A 22,920-nucleotide genomic window follows, 5' to 3' on the forward strand; every position below is an offset into this window, starting at 1 on the left:
AAATCACCTTGTGACAATTTTGCAATTCAGTGTGGTGCTGATAAAGAAAAAAAAACACTAAAAATGCAAGAAAATTATGTTTAAATGTAATGTATTCATGCTGTTTGTAGGTCTTCAACTTTAAATATAATGCAGTATAATTTAATTTAAAAAATGAATATATATATATATATAAAATGTACTGATTTTATTTTTTATTATATTGATTTATTATAGTGATATAAGAGTTTTTTATTTGCCATTATACACAGGGAGATGACCACATGTACCAGCCCAGCCCGACTGACTCGAAGTTCTGCATGTCGTGGATCAGTACAGAAGATATGAATGGTGTGGTAGATGCGGAGGAATACCTGCTGCCCAACAAACAATTCTTCAATCAATCACAACAACAACCCACACCCCAGTATCACAATGCAGCAGTCAGTATTTCCTTCCATGGAACATATCATTTATTTTATTAGCCAAGTACACTTCATAAAACATGACTGACTGATTTTTTTGTGTATTGTTTTAAGGACAACTACACGAATGGAGTGATGCTACGCTACATTACAGACCCCACACTTAAAGACCTCATGTTACCAGGTATTACCATGAATTACTCTTATGCTTGACATTTTGTTTAATAAGGTCTAAATATAATTTGATTATTTTAGTATTATGTATATATAATTATAATATATTTTTGATATTTTTGTTTATATTTTATTTAATATATTTATTATACTGTATATTTATATTTTATTTACAGTATATTTTTTCTGTTTATATTTTTATATTTTATTTGCGTGTATAAAATAAAATATATAATTAAATCAATATCAGTATAATAAATCAATATAAAAAATGAAATCAATAAACTGTTAATAATTTTTGTTAAATTATACTACATATGAAAAGTAAAAAAACCTAACATATATTAAGTATATATATATATAAACACATATTATATTTATATATATACTTTTATTTTTATATTTTCAGTTTAATTTTGAGTTTGTTTAAATAATTTTAATGTCCTTTGGCAATTTTTTTATGTATGTATATACTATATACAGTTGTAATATATTTTTCAGTTTCAGTAATTTTATTACCATTTAATCTCATTTCAGTCAGTTCTCATGTATTTCCAATAATTTTATTTCTGTTATTTCTAATTTTCATTTAGGTTTTTTGAAGTTTTCATTTAATATTTATATTCAATTTTATTTCTAATATAGCAATTACTGAAAATCATTTTTAATAGCTTTATCATTAGTTTTAGTTAACAATAACAGTGCTGGTATAACCTGTCACACTTACCAAATGTTGTTTCTATCAGCGACCCATAATTATTTATTTTCATCTTTTTTTTTTTTTTTTTGGCTTTAGAAATTCATCTTTGATCACAGGAATAAATTACATATTAAAATATATTAAATGTATAAAAATATATAATAGTAAACCACTATTTTAAATTGCAATAATATTTCACAAAATTTTATTTTTACTGCATTGTTGATCAAATAAATGCAGCCTTGGTAAGCATAAGAGACTTATTTAAAAAAAAAATAAAAATAAAATCTTATCTGTTGATCACTAATTTTTGAACAGCGGAATATTTAAGCAAAAAATTATTTAGTCTTTACTGTATATTAATAACAGCACTCGTTAACTAACATTAGCAAACCTGTAAATGATCCGAAGTTATGTTTTCCCAAGAAAAGGCAACCTAAATAAAAAAAAAAAAAAAAAAAAAAAAAAAAAAAAAAATCACAAATATAACACAATAAAAAGAGAGGAAAAAAAGATAACAAATAGTTCTAGTGCTCACATGCAATTAACAATACTGTTTCATAATCACATTTTATCTTCTCTTTTCTACAGAGTACATTAACCAGGATGTAACCGCAACAAGCAATATGATAAACCCAAACTACGAGGATCCGGCCCATGAACAGACAGAAAACGGATACATAGACACGTACAGCTGTAAACCCACCGGCCCGGAATACCTGAACACCTCCTGCTCTACTCTACCACGCTCCCCGTGCGCCAACCTCAACAACCCGGACTACCAGCAGAACTTCCTGCCCTCATCCACCACCAATGTTCTATTCCTCCCCACGACAGAGAACTTACACTACCTGGGGCTCAACACAGTCATGCAGTCTCACGTACGTTAGATCGACGGGATCCGAATATAAATTGCACTGCTTGAACATATGGGAGTCACACACGACATGTGTTAGTACTGCAACTACGTTAAGACAGTGAGGACGTCAGGTCCGGATACGCTTGAAGGCGACTGCCGTAATTAACTTGTCATTGAAACGGGGGTGTGGCTGTGAGACACGAAGCTGTGAGTAATGTGTTGAATGTCAAGCTAGAGCACATTTCAGTATTCCTGTATAGTATGGGTAATTGTTGATGCTTTTGATGAATGTTGTCGTCTGATGTAGCTTAATTTATTGCACCATTGTTAAACTGTCATCAGTTTTGATTTAGTAATTAACCTTAGGTAGCAAGTGTAAACCCTGAGTTTACAAACAAAATTGGATTGGACAAGTGCAGCATGTGACAATCACATGACTTGTTTTAATATCTGCTCGTTTGTGAAAATAATCGTTTGGAAAAGTCAATACCACTCGCAATGCCCATTTTACTTCTGCGATATACAGCGTTAAAAACATTTGGGGTTAGAATGTATTAATTATTATTATTTATTATAAATGACTATTTATTAAAATCTACTTTTAAGTGACTTTTTCCTCATAATTCTAAGTTAATATCTCTCAGTTCTGTGTTTTTTCCACAAAATAAAAAGATAACTTGACTCTTTGCCAAGAAGTTCACTTCCAGAATGAAAATTTCATGATAAGTTACTCACCCCATGTCATCCAAGATGTTCATGTCTGTCTTTCTTCAGTTACAAAGAAATTAAGGTTTTTGAGGAAAACATTCCAGGATTTTTCTCCATATAGCAGACCTCAATGGTGACCAACGGGTTGAATGTCCAAACTGGAGTTAATAAGTATAGAACTTTTATACATATATAACTTTATTTTTTTAAGAAAATGATTGATTGTTTCGCTAGATAAGACTATTATTCCTCGGCTGGGATCGTGTACAGCCCTTTGAAACTGAGATTTGGACCTTCAACACACTGATCCCCATTGAAGTCCACTACAGAGTGTTTTCATATTACGCCATCAATCCGGAAGTTAGCCATTGTGGCGGCACTGAATGTAAACAATGCCACTGAACCGAATGGAACTCCTGTATGGGCTTGGAAAAATAAACGAAAGTAATTCACTATGTCGTCATAATAAATGGAAGGAAGTCCACGACAAAGAAGATTGCAGATCTTACGGATATTTACCACCCATTTTAGAGCTTGACAATATGGACTGCCTTGTGGCCCGGTGCAACTCGTACATTCACCGCACTGCGTTCATGTTCCAAAATGTCATTTGTCAGAAAATGTTACATTACACTTTATATATTTAGTCTGTAAAAGGCTGTTAACAGAGGCCAGAAACGCTGAAGACTTATGCAGGCAGACCAATCTCACTGGTTATGATGCATAAAGAATTGGGGATATGAGTTTATAAGAATATTTTCTGTTTTCAGAAAAGTTTACATAGTGTTTTCTTTCATCTAGCATCTGTATACTGCATTATAAAGCAGTGTTAATAAGCATAGCTCAGCTTTGTGTACAGCAATAACCAAGAAAACACTATCACTACTTATCGTTGAGCCCTGTATTAACTTTAGTTTGTCAAAATATAATGCCCTTTCCTGCTTACTAAGTCCTTCTTTATAGGATTCAGCAACTTCCATATGTTTTTCCCTGGTTTAGACATTATAAATTAGTAGAACAACGTCTTTAGCAGTACATTAACCGTGCAATCCATGCTGTTGTTTACATCCGAGTATCGCCACAATGGCAGCGCATCCGGGTAACTGACCAAAAACGTGACGAAGGTACAAACCCTCTTATTTTCCTCAGAAAACGTAATTTCTTTGCGACTTTTTAAAAAGAAAGACATGAACATCATAGATGACATGGGGGTGAGTAAGTTATCAGGACATTTTAATTCTGGAAGTGGAGTTCTCCTTTAATTAACGTTACCTTACGTTCTCACGTAGTGAAAAATACATCACGAAGCAACAAGCAAACTGAAAACAAGCCAACAGCCAAGTCAGAGCAGGTCAATTTAGGTAAGAAACGAAGTCTCGGCTTTCAAATGGGTCATTTTTAAGAAATGTAAACAATAAATACCGTTTTGTGGCTCTCTGTGTCGTGACAGATCGTTGTAGCGCCTCAGTTCAAGCGTGAACCGATCCTCTCTTGCTCTTCACTGGTTATAGCATAAAATAAACGTGAATAAACACCAGAAGGTATTGTTTCAACCGCGGAAAGACGTCAACACATACAATTTTTCAAGTTTAAGTCCACCGACGTTACTCTATTCTCCTGTCTAGTTCGTTTGTTGGACAAGATCGCAGATTCGACGTTATGATTGGTCAGATTGCCTGTCAATCAAACTCCGCATAAAATAAAAGTCCCAGATAAAATTAGCTTTTCAATTTTTTAAAATACATATTACATTGATCAAAAGTGACAGCGAAGATATTTATAATGTTACAAAAGATTTACATTTTAAATAAATAAATACATTCAACATTAATAATTAGAAATGTTTCTTGAGCAGCAAATCAGCATATTAGAATGGTTTCTGAAGGAACATGACACTTAAGACTGGAGTAATGATGCTGAAACTTCAGCTTTACATCATAGAAATAAATTACATTTTAAAATATATTGAAATAGCAAACCAACCATTATTTTAAATTGCAATAATTTTACTGTTTTTGTTGTTTTGTTATTCAAATAAATGCAGCCTTGGTGAGCATAGGAGATTTCATTCAAAAACCTTAAAATAATCTTACCAACCCCAAACTATTAAACAGTGAAATATTCAAGTTGAGAATGTTGAGAATGTAAATAACACAAATGTTTGTAAATAGAACAATGTGCACTGTAAACATGTGTGTCATTATGTCTATGACGCATTAAAATCCACAAACACAATGTGTACTTAGTACATAAAAGCTACCCGTGGTCATACAAACAGACCCTTTAACCCTGGACTGCACTTAATGGACCCACAAATTAATTTTTCAACTGACCATCCACATTAGGTTTGAATAATTTAACAACTGTTATATTAATTGAAAGAAACACTGTTGGGCTAAAAGGCTTTTAGTTGTTAAAAGGCTTTTCTAATACTTTCTCATTCTGCTTTAAATGGCTGAGTTAACAAATCAGACTGCTTGTTTTCTGTCCCCTGCGACACATTCACCAAAGTGTGCACTTAGCAGACAACCTACTTGTAAATTTCTGGAAAAAACAGGCCATTATGATATTTTAACTCTGCAGGATTCCATTAATATTGAATACTTACTTAAAATTTGTTGGCAACGTCCACTTCATTGCCCAGAAACGTTGAATATATTTAGAAAGAGGTCTTAAAATGTAAGTTTAACTGTGAAACCTGTTCTGCTTCACTGTGAGTTACCACACCGGCATCCGCATTTAGTATGTAAATGTATTTCATGTAGCACAATCCTCCTGAGATCTACTGTATTATGCACCTGTGAATGTCAGTTTTAGGATTTTTAGATTTAAAATGTGTTTTGAATCTGTATGGACACTTTGTTACATTGCAGTGTTATTAAATTGTGTTGAAATTGAAATTGAAAATGAAGTCTTGTGATGTGGTCTTTTATGTGTTTAGAAACAGCCACCGGCACATGAGTGATGCACAGTAAACCCTTTTTGACAGAATACGATGACGCATTTCCATCTCACAAAGTTTATGTCTGGCGTCACACCAACAGAGGCCGCTCCCATGATAGTTGATTGACACAAGCGTTTTACCTCAGATCAGCTGTAACAGTCCAACCTCCATTGTTTCGATGCTGGAGCAGGGATGTAAGTTAGACAAGAATATCTCAGATTGAGCAATTGAGGTGTTGTGTTGCTGCATGTAATAATGAACATAGTGGTCGTCATTTACTCCCCACATTTGAGCTAGTGAAGATGCAGTGGATTACGTTTGTGAAGGGAATGCGCCTCCCGATCTATATAAATGTGTCTATATTCGCGCGAATCATTCGTGATCCAGCTTCACCTACAGCAGAAGTGAATATAAGGGTTTTTTTATGAATCTCTGCAATCACCTTTCCTAATAACGTGCTAGTTAGCAAGTTTCGAGGCTAAATGTGCTAAATGCGGCTAAAATAAACAAGCTCGTCACTCCACAGAGAGAAGAGAGGGGCGGGGTGAGCAGAGCTCATTTGCATTTAAAGGAACAATCCCTCAAACAATCCCTCGATGTTTCTGCAGAGCTGATTTTGGCAAGGTAAAAAGGGTGTTGTTTTACACAACCATTGAGAATTTTAACCAAAGTATATTATAGACTTTTCATTAAGACCCTAAAGAATCATATCAACTTGTAGAAAATGGGCATCCGATGACCATTTTAAGCTTTAGAAAACCTTGGAAATGTGAAAAAGGGCCATTGCCAGAAGTCTGTTTAGACCAAAAGAGTATAGAAGTCGTTCTGTAATTTAGGATACAAAAAAACAAAACAAAAACAAAGTAAAATGGTAACAACATGGCTTCAGTTGAAATATTTAATCGGTGTAACCTATCTGCTAGTTGCCATGCTTGATCATTTTAATATTATAAAGAAAACTATGGGTTTTTTATGGCTGTTATGGACAAACCATATGGGTTGACAGGTAACATACTTGACAATTTCACCATTTTGACACAAAATTATGAATGGCAGGCCTTTTCAGGCCAACCAAATGTTATTTCAATGATCAGGCTGATCTCAAACTATAATATTTATTTGAATAAAAATCATTTAAATATTACAAAAGTCATTGGAGATCAAATATGTGACCATGGACCAAGGGTGGGCCAGTTTTTCAAAATTAAGATTTATACATCACCTGAAAGCTGAATAAATAAGCTTTCCATCTTATTAAGATATCTTATTCAGGTCAGTAATAAATAAACAATAACATGCAGTTTGTATGATCCCTCCTATTTTGGTAAAATAATTAACATTTTTAATGATCTGAAAGGGGGATGTAAACTTTTGACCTTAACTGTATATATTCTGGATAAAATATAATATATATACTTCTGAGGAAAATTGTTGTTAATTGTTAACTTACAGGTAGCACAAATATGCATCTAATTACCAATCCTAGACATCTGTGGTTGGAAGGGTTAAATCATTTCCGTGCATTATCACCATGCCAAAATGATGAACCTAAAACAATCGCCTTGACTTGTTCCAGTCGCTTGGCCCATTCACTATTTTCTTCTGTGTAAAAAAATCTCACAAAGCATATAATATATGTACATATTATATTTATTATATATACACTGTAAAAGTTAGAGATTTCTTTTTTAAATATATACATGATCAGCATTCATACAAACAGGATATTTAGTTGCTAGTTGAGCACTCTTTTGCACTGTGGCGATATTAGTAATTCTCCATTCAAACACTGGTTACTGCTTTATCCTGCTAAAACCATCTGAACTTTATGGCAAACATGCATACAACGAGGGAAAGTCTCTTGTAACACTAGACTCTCTCTAGTGTTTATGTGAGCTTCTTATGGTTTTGAGCTTCCTGGTTAAACCACTGTTCCTGCTGTTACTGTAGATCTTCAAGCCGTGGCTTGTTTCATCAATGCGTTGTCTCCAAACACTTGCTTAAAGTAGGCCACATGCTCCTCACAGTGCTCTCCTGAAACCGTAAGATAATGTCAGATGATATTTAGTTTGTTTTAGCCCATTTTGTGAACATAAACTCCATACAATGCATCAATCCTTTAACAAATCCACCTACCTTGGTTAAAACCAGGATTACCACGCAATCTCATATTCCTCTGCTCGAAGAAGCGGAAGATGGTGTAGAACAACATCGTGTCATTTGTTTGCCGCGCGGCATCCAGAAACTTCCGAGCGGAGACGTTATCGTGGGCGCCGACACTTCGAATGAAACGCAGAGCGCCTAAAACTTGCTGTTTGGAGAGAAGAACCTCCACGATCTCATCATTAGCGGTGGAGAGCCTCTGAAAAACACATAAAAATATGACATGGATCACTCTAGATCAGCAGTTAAAGGCAAAATGAAGCTTAAATCATCTGCAGTAAACATGCATGTACGTGTAAAGTGGTTTTCGTACCTTGAGCATGTCTAGAGAGAGCTGGTGAGCAGGTGGATACGTGCTCTCCAAAGACAGCAGCAAACAAGCCTGGAAACATCATGAAGAAGTTCTTGTTGAACAAAAGCTTCAGAAATTTTTCCAGACAAGACGAGTGTGCATGAGTAAAGCTCACCAGTGGTTTGGAGTCGCTCAGGACATGATACTGAAGAAACTGGTGCAGCATGTAGAAGAGGTTGTGCTGGACCAGAGTTTTGATGACTAGCTCATACAAATAGTGCTGGAAAGAGAAAACAACGAGATAAGTCACTGTACACCACATACAACACAACTATGACAACTACGCCATTTGACAACTACTAATGCCTGATTAGTAATATGCATTGGAAAGCTTTTTATTCAGCTTTCAAATGATGCATAAATCTCAATTAAAAAAAAAAAAAAAAGTACCCTTATGAATGGTTTTGTGGTCCAGGGTCACATATATTTATAAAACAACTGTCCCATTGCACTCTCTCTCCACTTTTCCCTCCACTATCCTACAAATAAAGTAAAAAAGCTCGTAAACAAAGTTTACTCCCTTGAGCCTACTGCACGTTCAGTCATAACCGCACCGAAACCCACTTTGCTCCAAGAGGGTTGAACCTGCGGTTGATGTTAAGTCACTCAAAATATGAAGTGTCTCCTAAATGTCAGGTAACAAATGAACTACACTGCTGTTTGTAATATTCCTACATATTTTGTTCAAAGGCATAGTTTAAGGAACGCCCTTGATATAAAAGATGTTGAAGTGTGAAGTGCAATGCTGGAGGCCACATCAAAGATTATCATCAGTTACTGAAGACGCTCAAGGCAGAATGTGTCTAAGCAACTGAAATGCCTTGCAAAACATCCAACAAGCCCCAACACCTGGGTCAGGTAAAGGTAAACCCGGGATACAATTTAAAGTTACACCAGGGCTTACTAACGGAATGAATGGTGAAACTGCTACCTATGATTATTGTTGTGCAATGTTTGCATGTTAAAAGGGTGTTATTTTGCTTTTTCACGTTTTGAATATTAGTCAGTGTGTGGTGTGTATCTTTGGGCATAAAAAAGATCTACAAAGTTACAAATCTCAAAGTCCACTCCAAAAGAAGATATTTCGATTTTCAAAAAATCCCTTTTCAAGAACTACAACGAACAGCTCGTTTATTTTCCGCATGCAATGATGTCACAATGCGGTCCATTAGAATATCATTAAAATAAATCCCACCCATGGAAATTCTAACTGTTAAAGGGAGGGTAGGAACGAGGTGGGGGATTAGTCTAACTTTAGCGATGCAGAGCGGAGAGACGCTTCAACGAGCTGCAGCGTGGCGGGTATAAACACAAGCATTGACTAGAGCGGCCGCATTAGAGCTCTAACGCACCGCAGCCGTGTGCAGTACAAGGGGTTGAAACCAAGCGGCAACCTTCCGATCTCCCTCTTGAAGCCAACACGGAAGTGACTAAACCTGCAATTCATCAACTGGCTGCTAAAGACTGGCTGCAAAAGGGAGACCTCCCATGTTAAAAAAAATTCCAATTTACAGTAGAAAAAAATATGTTTATAGCCTGGTACAAAAAGTGGTTTTGGTCTATATAGGTAATTTTTCCCTTCATGACAGCAGTGAGGAGGGTGAATTTTTTTAGAACTCATCCGTTTATTTTTTATTAAGCCTTAAAGTTCTGCATAATTTAGGGCGTGGCCACTTGAGTGACAGGTGAATTGCCGCTGCTGTCACCACCGTCGCGCTAGATGGGCGTGGTTTCAGCAACCAGCTCCACCCACGTCCCGCCCCTTTCCCCATTTTCGATTATCCGGGAGTGACGTGCAGTGACACGATTCCAAGATGGCAACGGCCGACTCCCGCCCACTAAGGGCTTCAAAAATGCTCTTCAGAAACCTACGGGTGACGTCAGTGGTTAAAACTATGGCTGAAACAGTCTATGGTTGAAACACATGCCGAAGCCACGGTATACTCTGGTTGCACGTCAGAGCCGTAACGCATCGCAGACATGTGCAGTGTGTGGTAAGAGATTTATTCATCATACAGTGTAGATAGCTTCACTTATAACGCGAGTGTTTTTTAAAAGGCTAATCAGTGATGATGTTCTATGATAATGTTAGGCTGCTTTTAGCCTTATGCTGGAGCTGGTTTTGGGCAATGAAACTAAGTTTAACCCTCTGGGGTCTGAGGGTGTTTTGGCCCCCCTCCTGTAGTGAATCGATGCGTTTTTGTAAGAAAATATCCATATTTAAAACGCAAGAATCACTTTAATCCAGCTTGCGCTAACAGTTGTACGCGGAACTTGCTTCTTTGACAAGGGGCGTGGCAGTAGTGAAACACTGTCTAAGCTGTTCGCCAAGCGCAACGCAGTGGGAAAGCTAACCAATCACAACACATTTATTTTTCAGGAGGTGGGCCTTCACTAAACCCGGAACTAATCGAGCCATATGTGCCAGGCTGGGAGAGATGTATTGTAATAATGTAAATTATGTGAAAAATAATGCGTTTTTCGAACCACCAAGCATGAAAGCATGTAACTGTAAAAAAATATGGACGCAGTGTCCGTGACGTCACCCGTAGGTTTATGAAGAGCATTTCTGAAGCTCTTAGTGGGCGGGAGTTGGCTGTCGCCATCTTAGAATCGGGTCACTGCACGTCACTCCTGGATAACTGAAAATGGGCAAAGAGGCGGGACGTGGGTGGAGCTGTTTGCTGAAACCACGCCCACCTATCTTGACGGTGGTGACAGCAGTGGCAATCCACCTGTCACTCAAATGGCCACGCCCTAAATTATGCAGAACTTTAAGGCTTAATATAATTTAAACGGATGAGTTATAAAAAAATTCACCCCCTCACAGTTGACATGAAGGGCAAAATTAGCTATATAGACCAAAACCACTGTTTGTACCAGGCTGTAAAGATTTTTTTCTGCTGTAAAGTTGGGCATTTTAACATGGGGAGCCTATGGGATTGACTCCCTTGAATTGCAGTTTTAGTCACTTCCATGTTGGCTTCGAGAGGGAAAGCGGGAGGTTGCCGCTTGGTTCTAGTACACCCCCAAAACAAAATTAAGACTTTGTAAAAGCATAATAGGACCCCTTTAAATATCTATTCAAAGGATTTTCCGCTCTCACTGTGTTTAGTTCATACCTGAACGGGGATCTGAAACTGGTTAAGAGAGCGAATGTACTCCATGAGAACTGCAATGATGAACTTATGCTTCACTCCCTGTTTAAAGAAGACAATTTATAGCATTACAGCGTGAAATAACAATCCATTTATTACAATCCTTCAGACAGAGATATTTGACACCTACAGAACTGAGCAATTACATCCTTAAAAAATACTTGTTTACCTTCTTCTCAGTGAAGTCAGACAGCACGTGTGTGTACATGTCTGACTGGTCTACCACCGCCTGCGTCCGGACGGGTCTTTTGTAAGAAGTGCTGGAGCGACTGGGCCCTGATTCCATAGCCTGAGGAGAGAGGAAAAACAGGTCAAAACTGTAATTAAAAATGATTTCTATAATACCACATTCATACATAGGTATGTATTGAGGTTTAAAAGTTCAAAAGTTTACATACACCTTGCACAATCTGCAAAATGTTAATAAAATAAGAGGGATCATACAAAATGCATGTTGTTTTTTTTTCTATTTAGCAATGACCTGAATAAGACATTTCACATTAAAGATATAGACCATAGAAAAAAAAAAAAAAAAAAAGTTAAATTTATAAAAATGTCCCTGTTCAAAAAGTTGTGCTGTTACCTGAATGATCCACAGCTGTTTTTTTCTCTTTAAGTGCTGATAGTTTTTCATGAGTCCCTTGTTTGTCCTAATCAAAACTGCCTGCTTTTCTTCAAAAAATAATCCTTCAGGTCCCACAAATACTTTGGTTTTCCATTATTTTTGTGTATTTGAACCCTTTCTAACAAAGATATCATAATCATACAGTCAATCTTTTCACACTGAGGACAACTGAGGGACTCGTATGCAACTATTACAAAAGGTTCAAACGCTCACTGATGCTCCAGAAGGAAAAACAATGCATTTAGAGCCAGGGGGTGAAAACTTTTTAAATTTGAAGATCAGAGTAAATTTGACTTATTTTGTCTTCTAGGAAACATCTATCTATCGAAGTATCTTCTGTAGTTTCTGAACGGCAGTACTAAATGAAAAATATGATATTTCGGCAAAACAAGAAAAATGTACACATCTTCATTCTGTTCAAAAGTTTTCACCCCCAGCTTTTAATGCATTGTGTTTCCTTCTAAAGCATCAGTGAGCGTTTGAACCTTCTGTAATAGTTGCATATGAGTCCCTCAGTTGTCCTCAGTGTGAAAAGATGGATATCAAAATCATACAGTCATTGTTAGAAGGGTTCAAATACACACAAATGCTGAAAAACCAAAGAATTTGTGGGACCTGAAGGATTTTTCTGAAGAACAGCGGGCAGTTTAACTGTTCAGGACAAACAAGGGACTCATGAACAACTATCACTAAACAAAAATACACAGCTGTGGATCATTCAGGTAACAACACAGTATTTAGAAGAAGCGCATGTAAACTTTTGAACTGTCATTTTCATAAATGCAACTATTATTTTTACTTATGGACTATACACAGTACTGTGCAAAAGTCTTAGGCCACTAGTATTTTCATCGGCAAAAAATGGTTTAAAGTCAGTTAAAGTCAGTCTTTTGCTGTAGTGTGTCAGTAGGAAATATCAGTTTACATTTCTAAACATTCATTTTGCCATTAATTATAATAATCCCAGTGAGATTTTTGTATGGGGCACAGGCTGTTGCCAGACTCCTTGAGCAAACAGAGATCTGATCTCTCCATCATTCAATCCAGTCTGTTTTAAGAAACAGAAAAAAAACAGAGACAGACTAAATCCAGAAGAACTGTGGCAACATCTCCAAGATGCTTTAAGAGACCTATACCTACATAGCTACAGTACTGTTAAAATTTTTAGGCAGTTAGGCACATAAAATGAGGATGCTGTCAAAAACAATGTCATAAATAGATTTTCTTTATCAAAGAACTTCTATTAACTAAAATAAATAAGTGTTTGATGTGACCATCCTTTGCGTTTAAAGCAGCAGAGTTTTTCAGGTAGCTTTGCAGGTAGGTTACTTGAAACATCTTGGAGATGTTGCCACAGTTCTTCTGGATTTAGTCTGTCTCAGTTTTTGTTTCTTCATGTCATTCCAGAGACAGACTGGATGATGGTGAGATCAGATCTCTGTGTGGAGCACTGGCTGTTGTCAGACTCCTTGTGCAAACAAAAATCTCACTAGATTATTACAATTAATGGCAAACAGAATGTTTGGAAATGTAAACCGATATTTTTTACTGACACACTACAGCAAAAGATAGAAATAACTTACTTTAAACTATTTTTTATTACTTGTGAAAATACTAGTGGCCTAAAACTTATATACTTATTCAGGTCAATACTAAATAAAGAATCACATGCATTTTGTATGATCCATCCTATTTTAGTAAAATAATTAACATTTTGCAGATTCTGAAGTGTGTATGCAAACTTTTGACCTCAACTGTATAGAAAATACACTATAATAAAACAATCTATACCAACCGCAGTATATGCTTGTTCTGCATCCAGGTACTCTTTGTACACTTGGTTGAGTTTATCAAACACTGTGGCCACTACAGACAGATTCCCTTTATCTCCTCCAGTCAGCACTAAAGAACAAGACATTTGTTCATTAAACATTACCCTACAAACACCATCAAACATCACTACTCAAACAAACATTTTCTATTGTAGATACGTTTTGTATTGCTTTGCAGTGAAGCATTTTCATGATAGAGCAGTCTGTTGCTTACTTTGTGAGCATACAGACAAAATGACCATTTTGCAGTCTCGTCTCCGCAACAGGAAGTCCATGAGTTTGCCTTTATCCTGCAGGAGATTCAGTGTGGGCTGGAGCTTCACCTGGAGGTACCACAGATATCCTGACAAACAGAGAACATATAATCACTCTCCGTCACGCCAGAGTTTAGCTCATATGTGCATTGTTTAGTAAAGTACCTTCACTTGCACTGATGATGATATCTGGTTGGAAAACACTCCAGGAAGATGAGTCTTGAATGTCAAGGAAAAGTTTGAGAAGGGCAAGTACATACAGTATATTTTACATTTGAACATATGGTACATTTCACAGTTTATCTGTAAGGATACAAAGTTCACAGGGAACCGGGACTTGACTTGGAGCAGCTGCAGGTCCTGTAAGAGTGTGGAAAGAAAGATTAGGTTCCTTACACTCTCAAAGAAGCATTATATACAGAAGAAGCCAAACAGTATAATCTGGTATAATTGTCAAAAGTGTGGTATCGTTTTCTAAATGAATTACAAGTCACCTGAGTGAGGGATCTTGTAGGGGTTAATGGATCGAGCAGGAAGCACAGGCTGATGCACATTTAATGCACCATCCAATTCCCTCAGTTTTATATCATAAATGAGTGAAGTCTGAAATACAAAAAGACAAAAGCATTTAGGGCTCAAAGCAGATCAGACCATAATTTTATATTATCAGGTTTGTTGATAAGATTATATCCAACTTTTAAATTTTTATTAGGGATGCACTATATGGGTACTACATTGTATGGAAGCCTGTTTCTGCCACTGCAATTTTAAAAAAGGTTATTTTAATCTCACAAGTCACTATTTTCTCAGAATTGCATAATATAAATTCACAGTTGCGAGAAATAAAGTCAGAATTGCGTGATATAGAATTCTGTGATATAAACTCATAATTGAAAGAAATAAAGTTAGAATTGCAAGATAAAAATGTGCAATTATGAGTTATAAAGTCTAATTTTGAAGGGGAAAAAGACAGATATTTTCTCAGAATTGCAAGTTTATATCTCACAATTCTGACTTAACTCGAAATTGCATGTTATAAAGTCAGAACTGCGAGATATAAACTCACAATTCTGACTTTTTTATATAACTCACAACTATATCTTGCAATTCTGAGAAAAAGTCAGAACTGCGAGATACAGACTCGCAATTGTGAGTTATAAAGTCCGATTTTGAGGGCAAGAAAAGACATGTTCTCAGAATTGCAATATAAAGAAAAAAAGTCAGAATTGCGAGATATAAACTTGCAATTCTGAGAAAAAAAAGTCAGAATTGTGAGATGAAGTCACAATTACCTTTTTTTTTTTTATCTGTATTGTATATTTAATAATTGTGCATGCTCGTTTACGCTAATTTTACATATTTTTACATCTGACGTCATTTAACATTCACGTAACATTTAACATTTAATTTTTAAAAACACTGATAATGTAATAACATTGTTATATGTAATCTTCATCAAATCTCAAAATAATGCACATTTTTAGACAAAATAATGATTGATATCAACCTGAATTTTAATACCAGTGCATCTCTTATATTTAAAATAAAATTATGTGAATGCCAGAGGGCTAGCAAACCACACTGTAAGTGACTAATTTATTATGCACATCATAATGAACTCCACAAATGCTTTTATATCATTTGATTACCTGCTTGAACACTTGTCAGACTCACCTGTGTGCTCTGATGGTGCACCACAACTAGATTATCCACCACATTAAGGGCAAACTTGCCTGTGGTGTTTAGTTTGAGCACATGAGTCTTCCTACATGTGCCTTCTCTACAGTTAAAAGAAAGAAGGAACAGGTAAAACAGATCTGAATATCATGAGAACAGAACGATTTTATGGGAGAGTAGCTTATCTGTTATACCTGGGCAGGTGATAGAGGACCACCTCTGCTCCAGGACTGTTGGTGGTTCTGGAGTGATGCTTCAGATACATCACATACAGCTGATCATAACTGCAGTTGAGATAAAAAGTGGCGGCTTCACAGTTGCTTTTTCACACATTAATGCAATATATCTCATGAACTCCTAACTAACATATTATTTACAGAATAACATTGTTCAGATTTATATGTCTAGTATTGGCTTGAGCGCTCATACACGTCTTACATTGTAGCCACAGCGATGTCACGTTCAGAGAGGCTGAGTTTGGCTGGTTTGGGCACCGCTGGCAGTTCAATCTCAAACTTGGACATCTTTGACATGGTCGCAGTCTAGAGACAATATTGGAATTAAAGCAGTATGTTTTGATTTAACAATCTAGTATCAGAGTTACTGTTGCCCTCTTGTGGTTCAAGTCGGCACTATTGCCTGCTTTCCATTAAAGGAGAACTCCACTTCCATAACAACAATTCACAAATAATTTACTCACGCCCTTGTCATCCAAGATGTTCATGTCTTTCTGTCTTCAGTCATAAAGAAATTATGGTTTTTAAGGAAAGCATTTCAGGATTTTTCTCCATATAATGGACTACATTGGTGCAACAATTTTGAACTTCCAAAATGTAGTTTAAATGCAGCTTCAAAGGGCTCTATACGATCCCAGCCGAGGAAGAAGGGTCTTATCTAGCAAAACGATTGGTCATTTTTTTTCAAAAAATAAATATTTGTATACGTTTTAAGTACACAAACTTGTGTAGCACAGGCTCTGGGATGCGCGTCCACGGTGCTACGAATTAGTGAGGAGTCGTTCTTTAACGATTTGTTCATTTTCTGTACTCAAATTAGTTCACCTGTTTCGAGTCTTCAGGTTTTTCAAGTTGTTTGTTCATGGGACGGTCATGTGATGCTGATTTTGCTAAAATTAACAAAATGATCGAAATGACTCGAAAAAAAAGATTTGTTCATTTTGCTGAACGAGACTCAAAGGTCCGAGTCTGTAAAATGATTCGAACTTCCCATCAGTACTACAAATCACGTCTAAGTTCATCGTCTGTGTACTCTGGCTCAAAAAGGTAGAGTATATAGAAAAACTCCCTCTTATTTTCTCCTACAACTTCAGAATCGTCCGACATCTTTGTACCGTTTTGTTTGTAAACAGCGTTTGACTTGCACTTTCTTAGTCTTTGTGCATTCGCTTTGTAAACACTGGGTCTGTAGTTCTGCCTACGTTCCGCGTGACCTTTCGACGTGATTCAATCGTACGTAGCGTAATGAACGTGCATCCCAGAGCCTGTGCTACACAGGCTTTTGTGCTTAAAAGGCATACAAATTTTTATTTTCCGAAAAAAGTTACAGACCGTTTAGAGCCCTTTGAATCTGCATTTAAACTACATTTTGGAAGTTCAAAATTGGGACACCAACCAGTCCATTATATGAGAAAAATCCTGAAATGCTATCCTCAAATTTAACCATGATTTCTTCATGACTGAAGACAAAAAGACATGAACATCTTGGATGACAAGGGGGTGAGTAAATTATTTGTGAATTGTTGTTCTGGAAGTGGACTTCTCCTTTAACATTAAATAATAAGACATCAAACTAACCTTGAAAGCAAATGGCTGTAGCACATTACCCTGTACAGTGGTGGAAAGGAGAAGAACAGCTGTCTCTGGGCAATACATGTACCAGTTTACATTGATGCTCTGGCTCTTTAGAAGCTTCAGGGTTCGTTTATCAGGCAGCACCTGAAACAGAGGAAAAACTTGTTTTGTCCAAAAAACCCCAAAAAAACACTTTATCTAATTTAATGAATTGATGTAAGGTGCCACCTCACCTGATAAAATTCTATTCCCTGGTCAGTAACAAATACAATCTCATTCCAGTTGGTCCAACAAAACCCGAGAATATTGGCATTCTTCGTCTGTAAAAAAAAAAAAAAAAAAAAAAAATAGATGGTACATTACCAAAGTTTAAACGTTTTTGAAAAAAGTATTTTATGCTGCAAGGCTTCATTTATTTGATGAAAACTGTAAAAACAGTAATATTTAGAAATATTTTACAATTTAAAATAACTGTTCTATTTAAATATACTTTAAAGAGTAATTTATTGCTGCAATAGCAAAAAAAGAATTTTCTGCAGCCATTGCTGTAGTCCACAGTGTCACATGATCCTTCAAAAATCATTCTCATATGAGGATTTGCTGTTTAAAATTTTTTTTTTTTATTATCACTATGTTGAAAACAGTTGCTTAATAGTTTTGTGGAAAGCATTATTAATTTTTTCAAGATTCTTTAAAAAATAGAAAGTTCACAAGAGCAGCTTTCATTTGAAATATAGAATTATAGAAACCTTTTGTAACATTATAAACGTCTTTACTGCCACTATTGATATATTTAATGCATCCTTGCTGAATACAATTATTTTTAAAAAAATCCCAAATTTTGAATGGCAGTTTATACATGCATACATACATACATAAATAGTTTAAATAATTATAGTCAATCTCTGTTTGTTGAGGGATGTACCTTGCACTCATGGGAAAATTCCAAGTGTGGATAGTCAGGAATGAAGTTCATGAAATCCTACAAAACAGAGAATTTCACTTAAAGAGAACCTGTGCACAACAACTGCATTTATTGCAACAAACAGCAACCATCAATGATACTTACAACTGATTTTGTAGTGCGCTGCACAGCTAAAATTTTGTTCCCCAGTGAGAACTTAATACACTTCACCTCCCCTTTGTCATCCATTCTGTCAAACGAAACACAGTTTAAGGATTCTCAGTGTTGTTATTGTAAACTAAAACTATCATTCTCAATAACTGAAATGAAGCTGACGTGAAATAAAACATAAATAATAGATGAAAACGAAAATTTGAAACATAAATAAACATTTAGGCTTCTAAACTTTACACTTTTAGAAGTAATTAGTTGACTAGAACTGAAATACAATAAATTAAATCTACATAAAAAATATTTTAATAAAACAAAAGCACATGAAATTACAACTTCAACTGAAAGTAAAATGAAAAATGATAATTCAAAATATTAAGAAACACTATTTAGTATTTTGACTAAATATACACTAAAATAACACTGACCTTAACATGATGCATATAGGATACAGATGCATAAAAAAAGTTTTAGGGCCTTACCTGAAAGCCACCGAGCTCTTGTCATCTGGTCCTTTAACCACAACACCTGTGGCCCCACCAGATCGTACCGCAAACACCTGAAATTACACAAAACATCAAAAAGCATAATTTATAATGGCAGATGCATACTATAAATTGAGTATGTGATATATACCCTAGTAAATATGTTTTTCTTTGGATATGTTCCACGATACCATTGCATTATTTGAAGCACATTGTAAATGTAAATCAGTTTTACATGAGCATAATAATTCAATACCATACAGAAAAGTATCGCCACATTGTATAGCCACAGTACTTCCTGATATAAATCACACTGTCATCAAATTTTATCCCAAACATAAAGCATCATAAATCTGCTGATTAAAATACATGATTGAAAGTTATTGCACATGATAACAGTCATAGTTAACGTGCAACTAAATATCAGTGTATTCATAAATAAAGCCTAATCCATTTATGCATTAAAAATATATCTACAACACTGAATTTGAAGACCACTGCATACAAAACCTCACGTATTAGTTTAACTATTTGTTAATAAGTTTCATGGAAACATTCATCTACATCTACAATATGACTGTGCCTATCAAGACATCATTCATAATGCGTTTATGCTGGCCAAAAATGCTGTCTAGGAAGACAGCTCAGTAGATTTTGAGACACAGCCATGATATCTCTTTATAATGTCATATAATTATTATAACGTTACTTCAAGTAATTAAACGTCTTTACCTGTTTATTCGCCTCGTCGAAAAACACATTGTTGACGCTCGATGCGTTCTCAAACAGCACAGGGTTTTCACTGAGCTCTAAATAATATTCGTCACTCATATCGTTTTATAAAGAGCCCTTCAATCTGCAGCTTCGTGTTTTTACTTCAGCTACTATTTCTACTTCCGCGTCCGTCAAAAGTGAGGCAGTCATGTGATGCTCAATTGGTCATGTGACGTCACCTCGGGTCCTCTAGAAGCGCTGCACTGGAATAATATACATGGAAAATACGTAGCTTTTCAACACTCTTAAAATAATATTTACTAGATTCTGTAGCAGTTTTATGGCTTTATATAAATTTTAAAAATTCTTATAGGTTATTCCAAATCACCAGGGATCTGTATGTTGAAGCAAATTACATTTGAAACATTTTTAGGCAAAAAAAAAAAAAAATTGTAATTTTACAAAACAAATTCCACATAGACCAATCAAATTCATTGGCGCTTAATTTTTAAAAAATGCATTCTGCTCTTAGTTCCATGAAATTAGAACATACACGTGTTCAGTTCGGTCTGTTACGTCATACAACAAATAAAGAGCAAACTGGCAAATTTTCACCAGATCATTTTATTATCCGAGCAGAAGCGACTAGAATCACCTGAGCTCTACTGGAGAACAAGCTCAGCAGGTGAATTTAAAATCTGATACTGTAATGCACAGCATTGTCCAGGGTCCTGTTATAAATAGTAATGATCATATTTATTAAAGTATATAATCTTATTTAAATAATTAATTGAATAAAATGTAATATATTATACAGTTGAAGTCAAAAGTGTACATACACCTTGCAGAATCTGCAAAGTTTTAATACTGTGTTGATCCACAGCTGTTTTGTTGTTGTTTGTTTTGTTTTGTTTAGTGATAGTTGTTCATGAGTCCCTTGTTTGTCCTGAACAGTTAAACTGCCTGCTGTTCTTCAGAAAAATGCTTCAGGTCACACTAACTCTTTGGTTTTTCAGCATTTATGTGTATTTGAACCCTTTCCAACAATGACTGTATGATTCTGAGATCCATCTTTTCACACTGAGGACAACTGAGGGACTCATATGCAACTATTACAGAAAGTTCAAACACTCATTGATGCTTCAGAAGGAAACACAATGCATTAAAAGCTGGGGGTGAAAACTTTTGAACAGAATGAAGACACGTTTTTCTAATTTTGCCTAAATATCTTCTTTTCATTTAGTACTGCCCTTAAGAAGCTACAGAAGTTACTTAAATGTTTCCCAGAAAAAAAAAAAAGTCAAATTTACCCTGATATTCAAATTTTGAAAAGTTTTCACCCCAGCTCTTAATGCATTGTTTCCTTCTGAAGCATCAGTGAGCGTTTGAACCTTCTGTAATAGTTGCATATGAGTCCCTCAGTTGTTCTCAGTGTGAAAAGATGGATCATAAAATCATACAGTCACTGTTGGAAAGAGTTCAAAGACACAAAAAATGCAGAAAAAACAAAGAATTTGTCAAACCTGAAGGATTTTTTTTGAAAAACAGCAGGCAGTTTAACTGTTCAGGACAAAGTCATGAACAACTATCACTTACAAAAAATAACACAGGTGTGGATTATTCAGGTAACAACACAGTAAATTGTATGTAAACGTTTGAACAGGGTCATTATTTTCTCTTGTGAACTATATGTAAACATCTTTTATGTGAAATCTCATTCAGGTCAGTAGTACATAAAAAATGCATCTTTTATGATCCCTTTTATTTTGGTAAAATAATAACATTTTTGCAGATTCTGCAAGGTGTATGTAAATGGTTCAACTGTATACCTATTTGTTTTTTCCACACTTTAGAGAATCATACAAATATGAAGATGAAAAAACGAATGCGTTCATTCTACCAAAATGTACGGAAGGTTATAAAGCGTCCTCTCTCTGAGACGGCCGATCCTGAACCATCAGCCCATATCCCTCATGATTCCTCAGGGTTTGAGTCTGCCTCTCACAGCATTACACCGGACATGTCCACAACATCTTCATCCCTCTCTGAGGACAGTGTAGATGAGAGGGAAGGTACTGACTGTAGCTGCAGCATGTGGGCCAATGGGAGACCCAGCCTGCAAATTGCTAATATTTTGACACAAGATATGTCGGGCCAAAACAGCATTTCCAGCATCCCAGAGTATATGTACACCTTGCCAGGTGAAGTGCCTGTCAGTGTGCCATCAGTTATCCTGAGTGCTGAAAATGGCACAAATGCTTCTCCTGTGGAGAACAGCACAACAGGTGAGACAAAAATTACATTTGGATTAAAATTAATTAATTTTAATTTTACATAAACTTTTCATTAAATGTATTTATTTATTTATTTTTAATTAGAACAGTGCAACAGGCGAGAATAATTATATCTAAAAGTGATACAGAAGCAAAATTACTTTTATTTATTACTTATTATTACTTTTTATTTTTTATTATTTTTTTTTTTTTTGTAGGAGGGTTTACAGAATAACACATATGACCATAACAGTATAATGTAAGTTATTTGTGTTGAGGAAAAGCAAGGTTTATGTAGCACATTTCATGCACAATGGTAATTTAAAGTGTTTTACATAAAAAGCTTTTAAAAATAATCAGATGATTAACAAATAAAATAAAAAATTAAATACTATAATAAAACAAATAAATAATAAATAAATAATTAAAAAATACAATTGAATTAAAACAAATAATTAAAAACAAATATGAATATTTAAGAAAATAATAAATAAATCTCATTTAATTTTAAGGACAGATGATTCTAATAGATGTGTTTTCTTTTTCCTCACTTTAGAGAAACATACAAATGACGAGAAGAGAAGTTGGTTTTTCATGAGGCTATGGATGGCTTACATACAGCTGTGCTGCATTCATCTACCAGATTCAGTCAAATCTGTCTCTTCAAACTCTTCGTTTTACTACACAAACTGATATCTAGGTCATGCGGGTC

The 22,920-nt window shown here is 35.3% G+C and overlaps 2 protein-coding genes across 2 annotated transcripts in view; one reads left to right on the forward strand and one right to left on the reverse strand.

Moving 5' to 3' along the window:
- LOC127156110 (epidermal growth factor receptor) overlaps positions 1-5,745 on the forward strand; it is a 33,283-nt gene extending 27,538 nt beyond the window's left edge. Inside the window, exons 25-27 of the mRNA XM_051098837.1 lie at positions 252-422; positions 519-588; positions 1,870-5,745. Coding sequence (XP_050954794.1) covers positions 252-422; positions 519-588; positions 1,870-2,168 — 540 coding nt within the window. The 3' untranslated portion in view covers positions 2,169-5,745. The remainder of the gene's footprint in view (positions 1-251; positions 423-518; positions 589-1,869) is intronic.
- A 1,617-nt stretch (positions 5,746-7,362) lies between these two features.
- On the reverse strand, positions 7,363-20,131 carry rmc1 (regulator of MON1-CCZ1). The gene is made up of 20 exons (XM_051098872.1): positions 19,954-20,131; positions 19,219-19,295; positions 18,731-18,815; positions 18,587-18,643; positions 17,895-17,981; positions 17,665-17,805; positions 16,289-16,392; positions 16,045-16,134; positions 15,848-15,953; positions 14,668-14,776; positions 14,489-14,533; positions 14,339-14,392; positions 14,134-14,262; positions 13,883-13,989; positions 11,632-11,751; positions 11,427-11,504; positions 8,420-8,524; positions 8,266-8,334; positions 7,926-8,151; positions 7,363-7,823 (listed from the first exon to the last, which is right to left on the reverse strand). The coding sequence occupies exons 1-20, from the start codon at positions 20,050-20,052 to the stop codon at positions 7,744-7,746; spliced, it is 1,968 nt and encodes a 655-aa protein (XP_050954829.1). The 5' UTR covers positions 20,053-20,131; the 3' UTR covers positions 7,363-7,743.
- Positions 20,132-22,920: the final 2,789 nt, after the last annotated feature.

This window comes from Labeo rohita, chromosome 24 (assembly GCF_022985175.1).
Source record: "Labeo rohita strain BAU-BD-2019 chromosome 24, IGBB_LRoh.1.0, whole genome shotgun sequence".
In the NCBI taxonomy this organism is placed as follows: domain Eukaryota; kingdom Metazoa; phylum Chordata; class Actinopteri; order Cypriniformes; family Cyprinidae; genus Labeo; species Labeo rohita.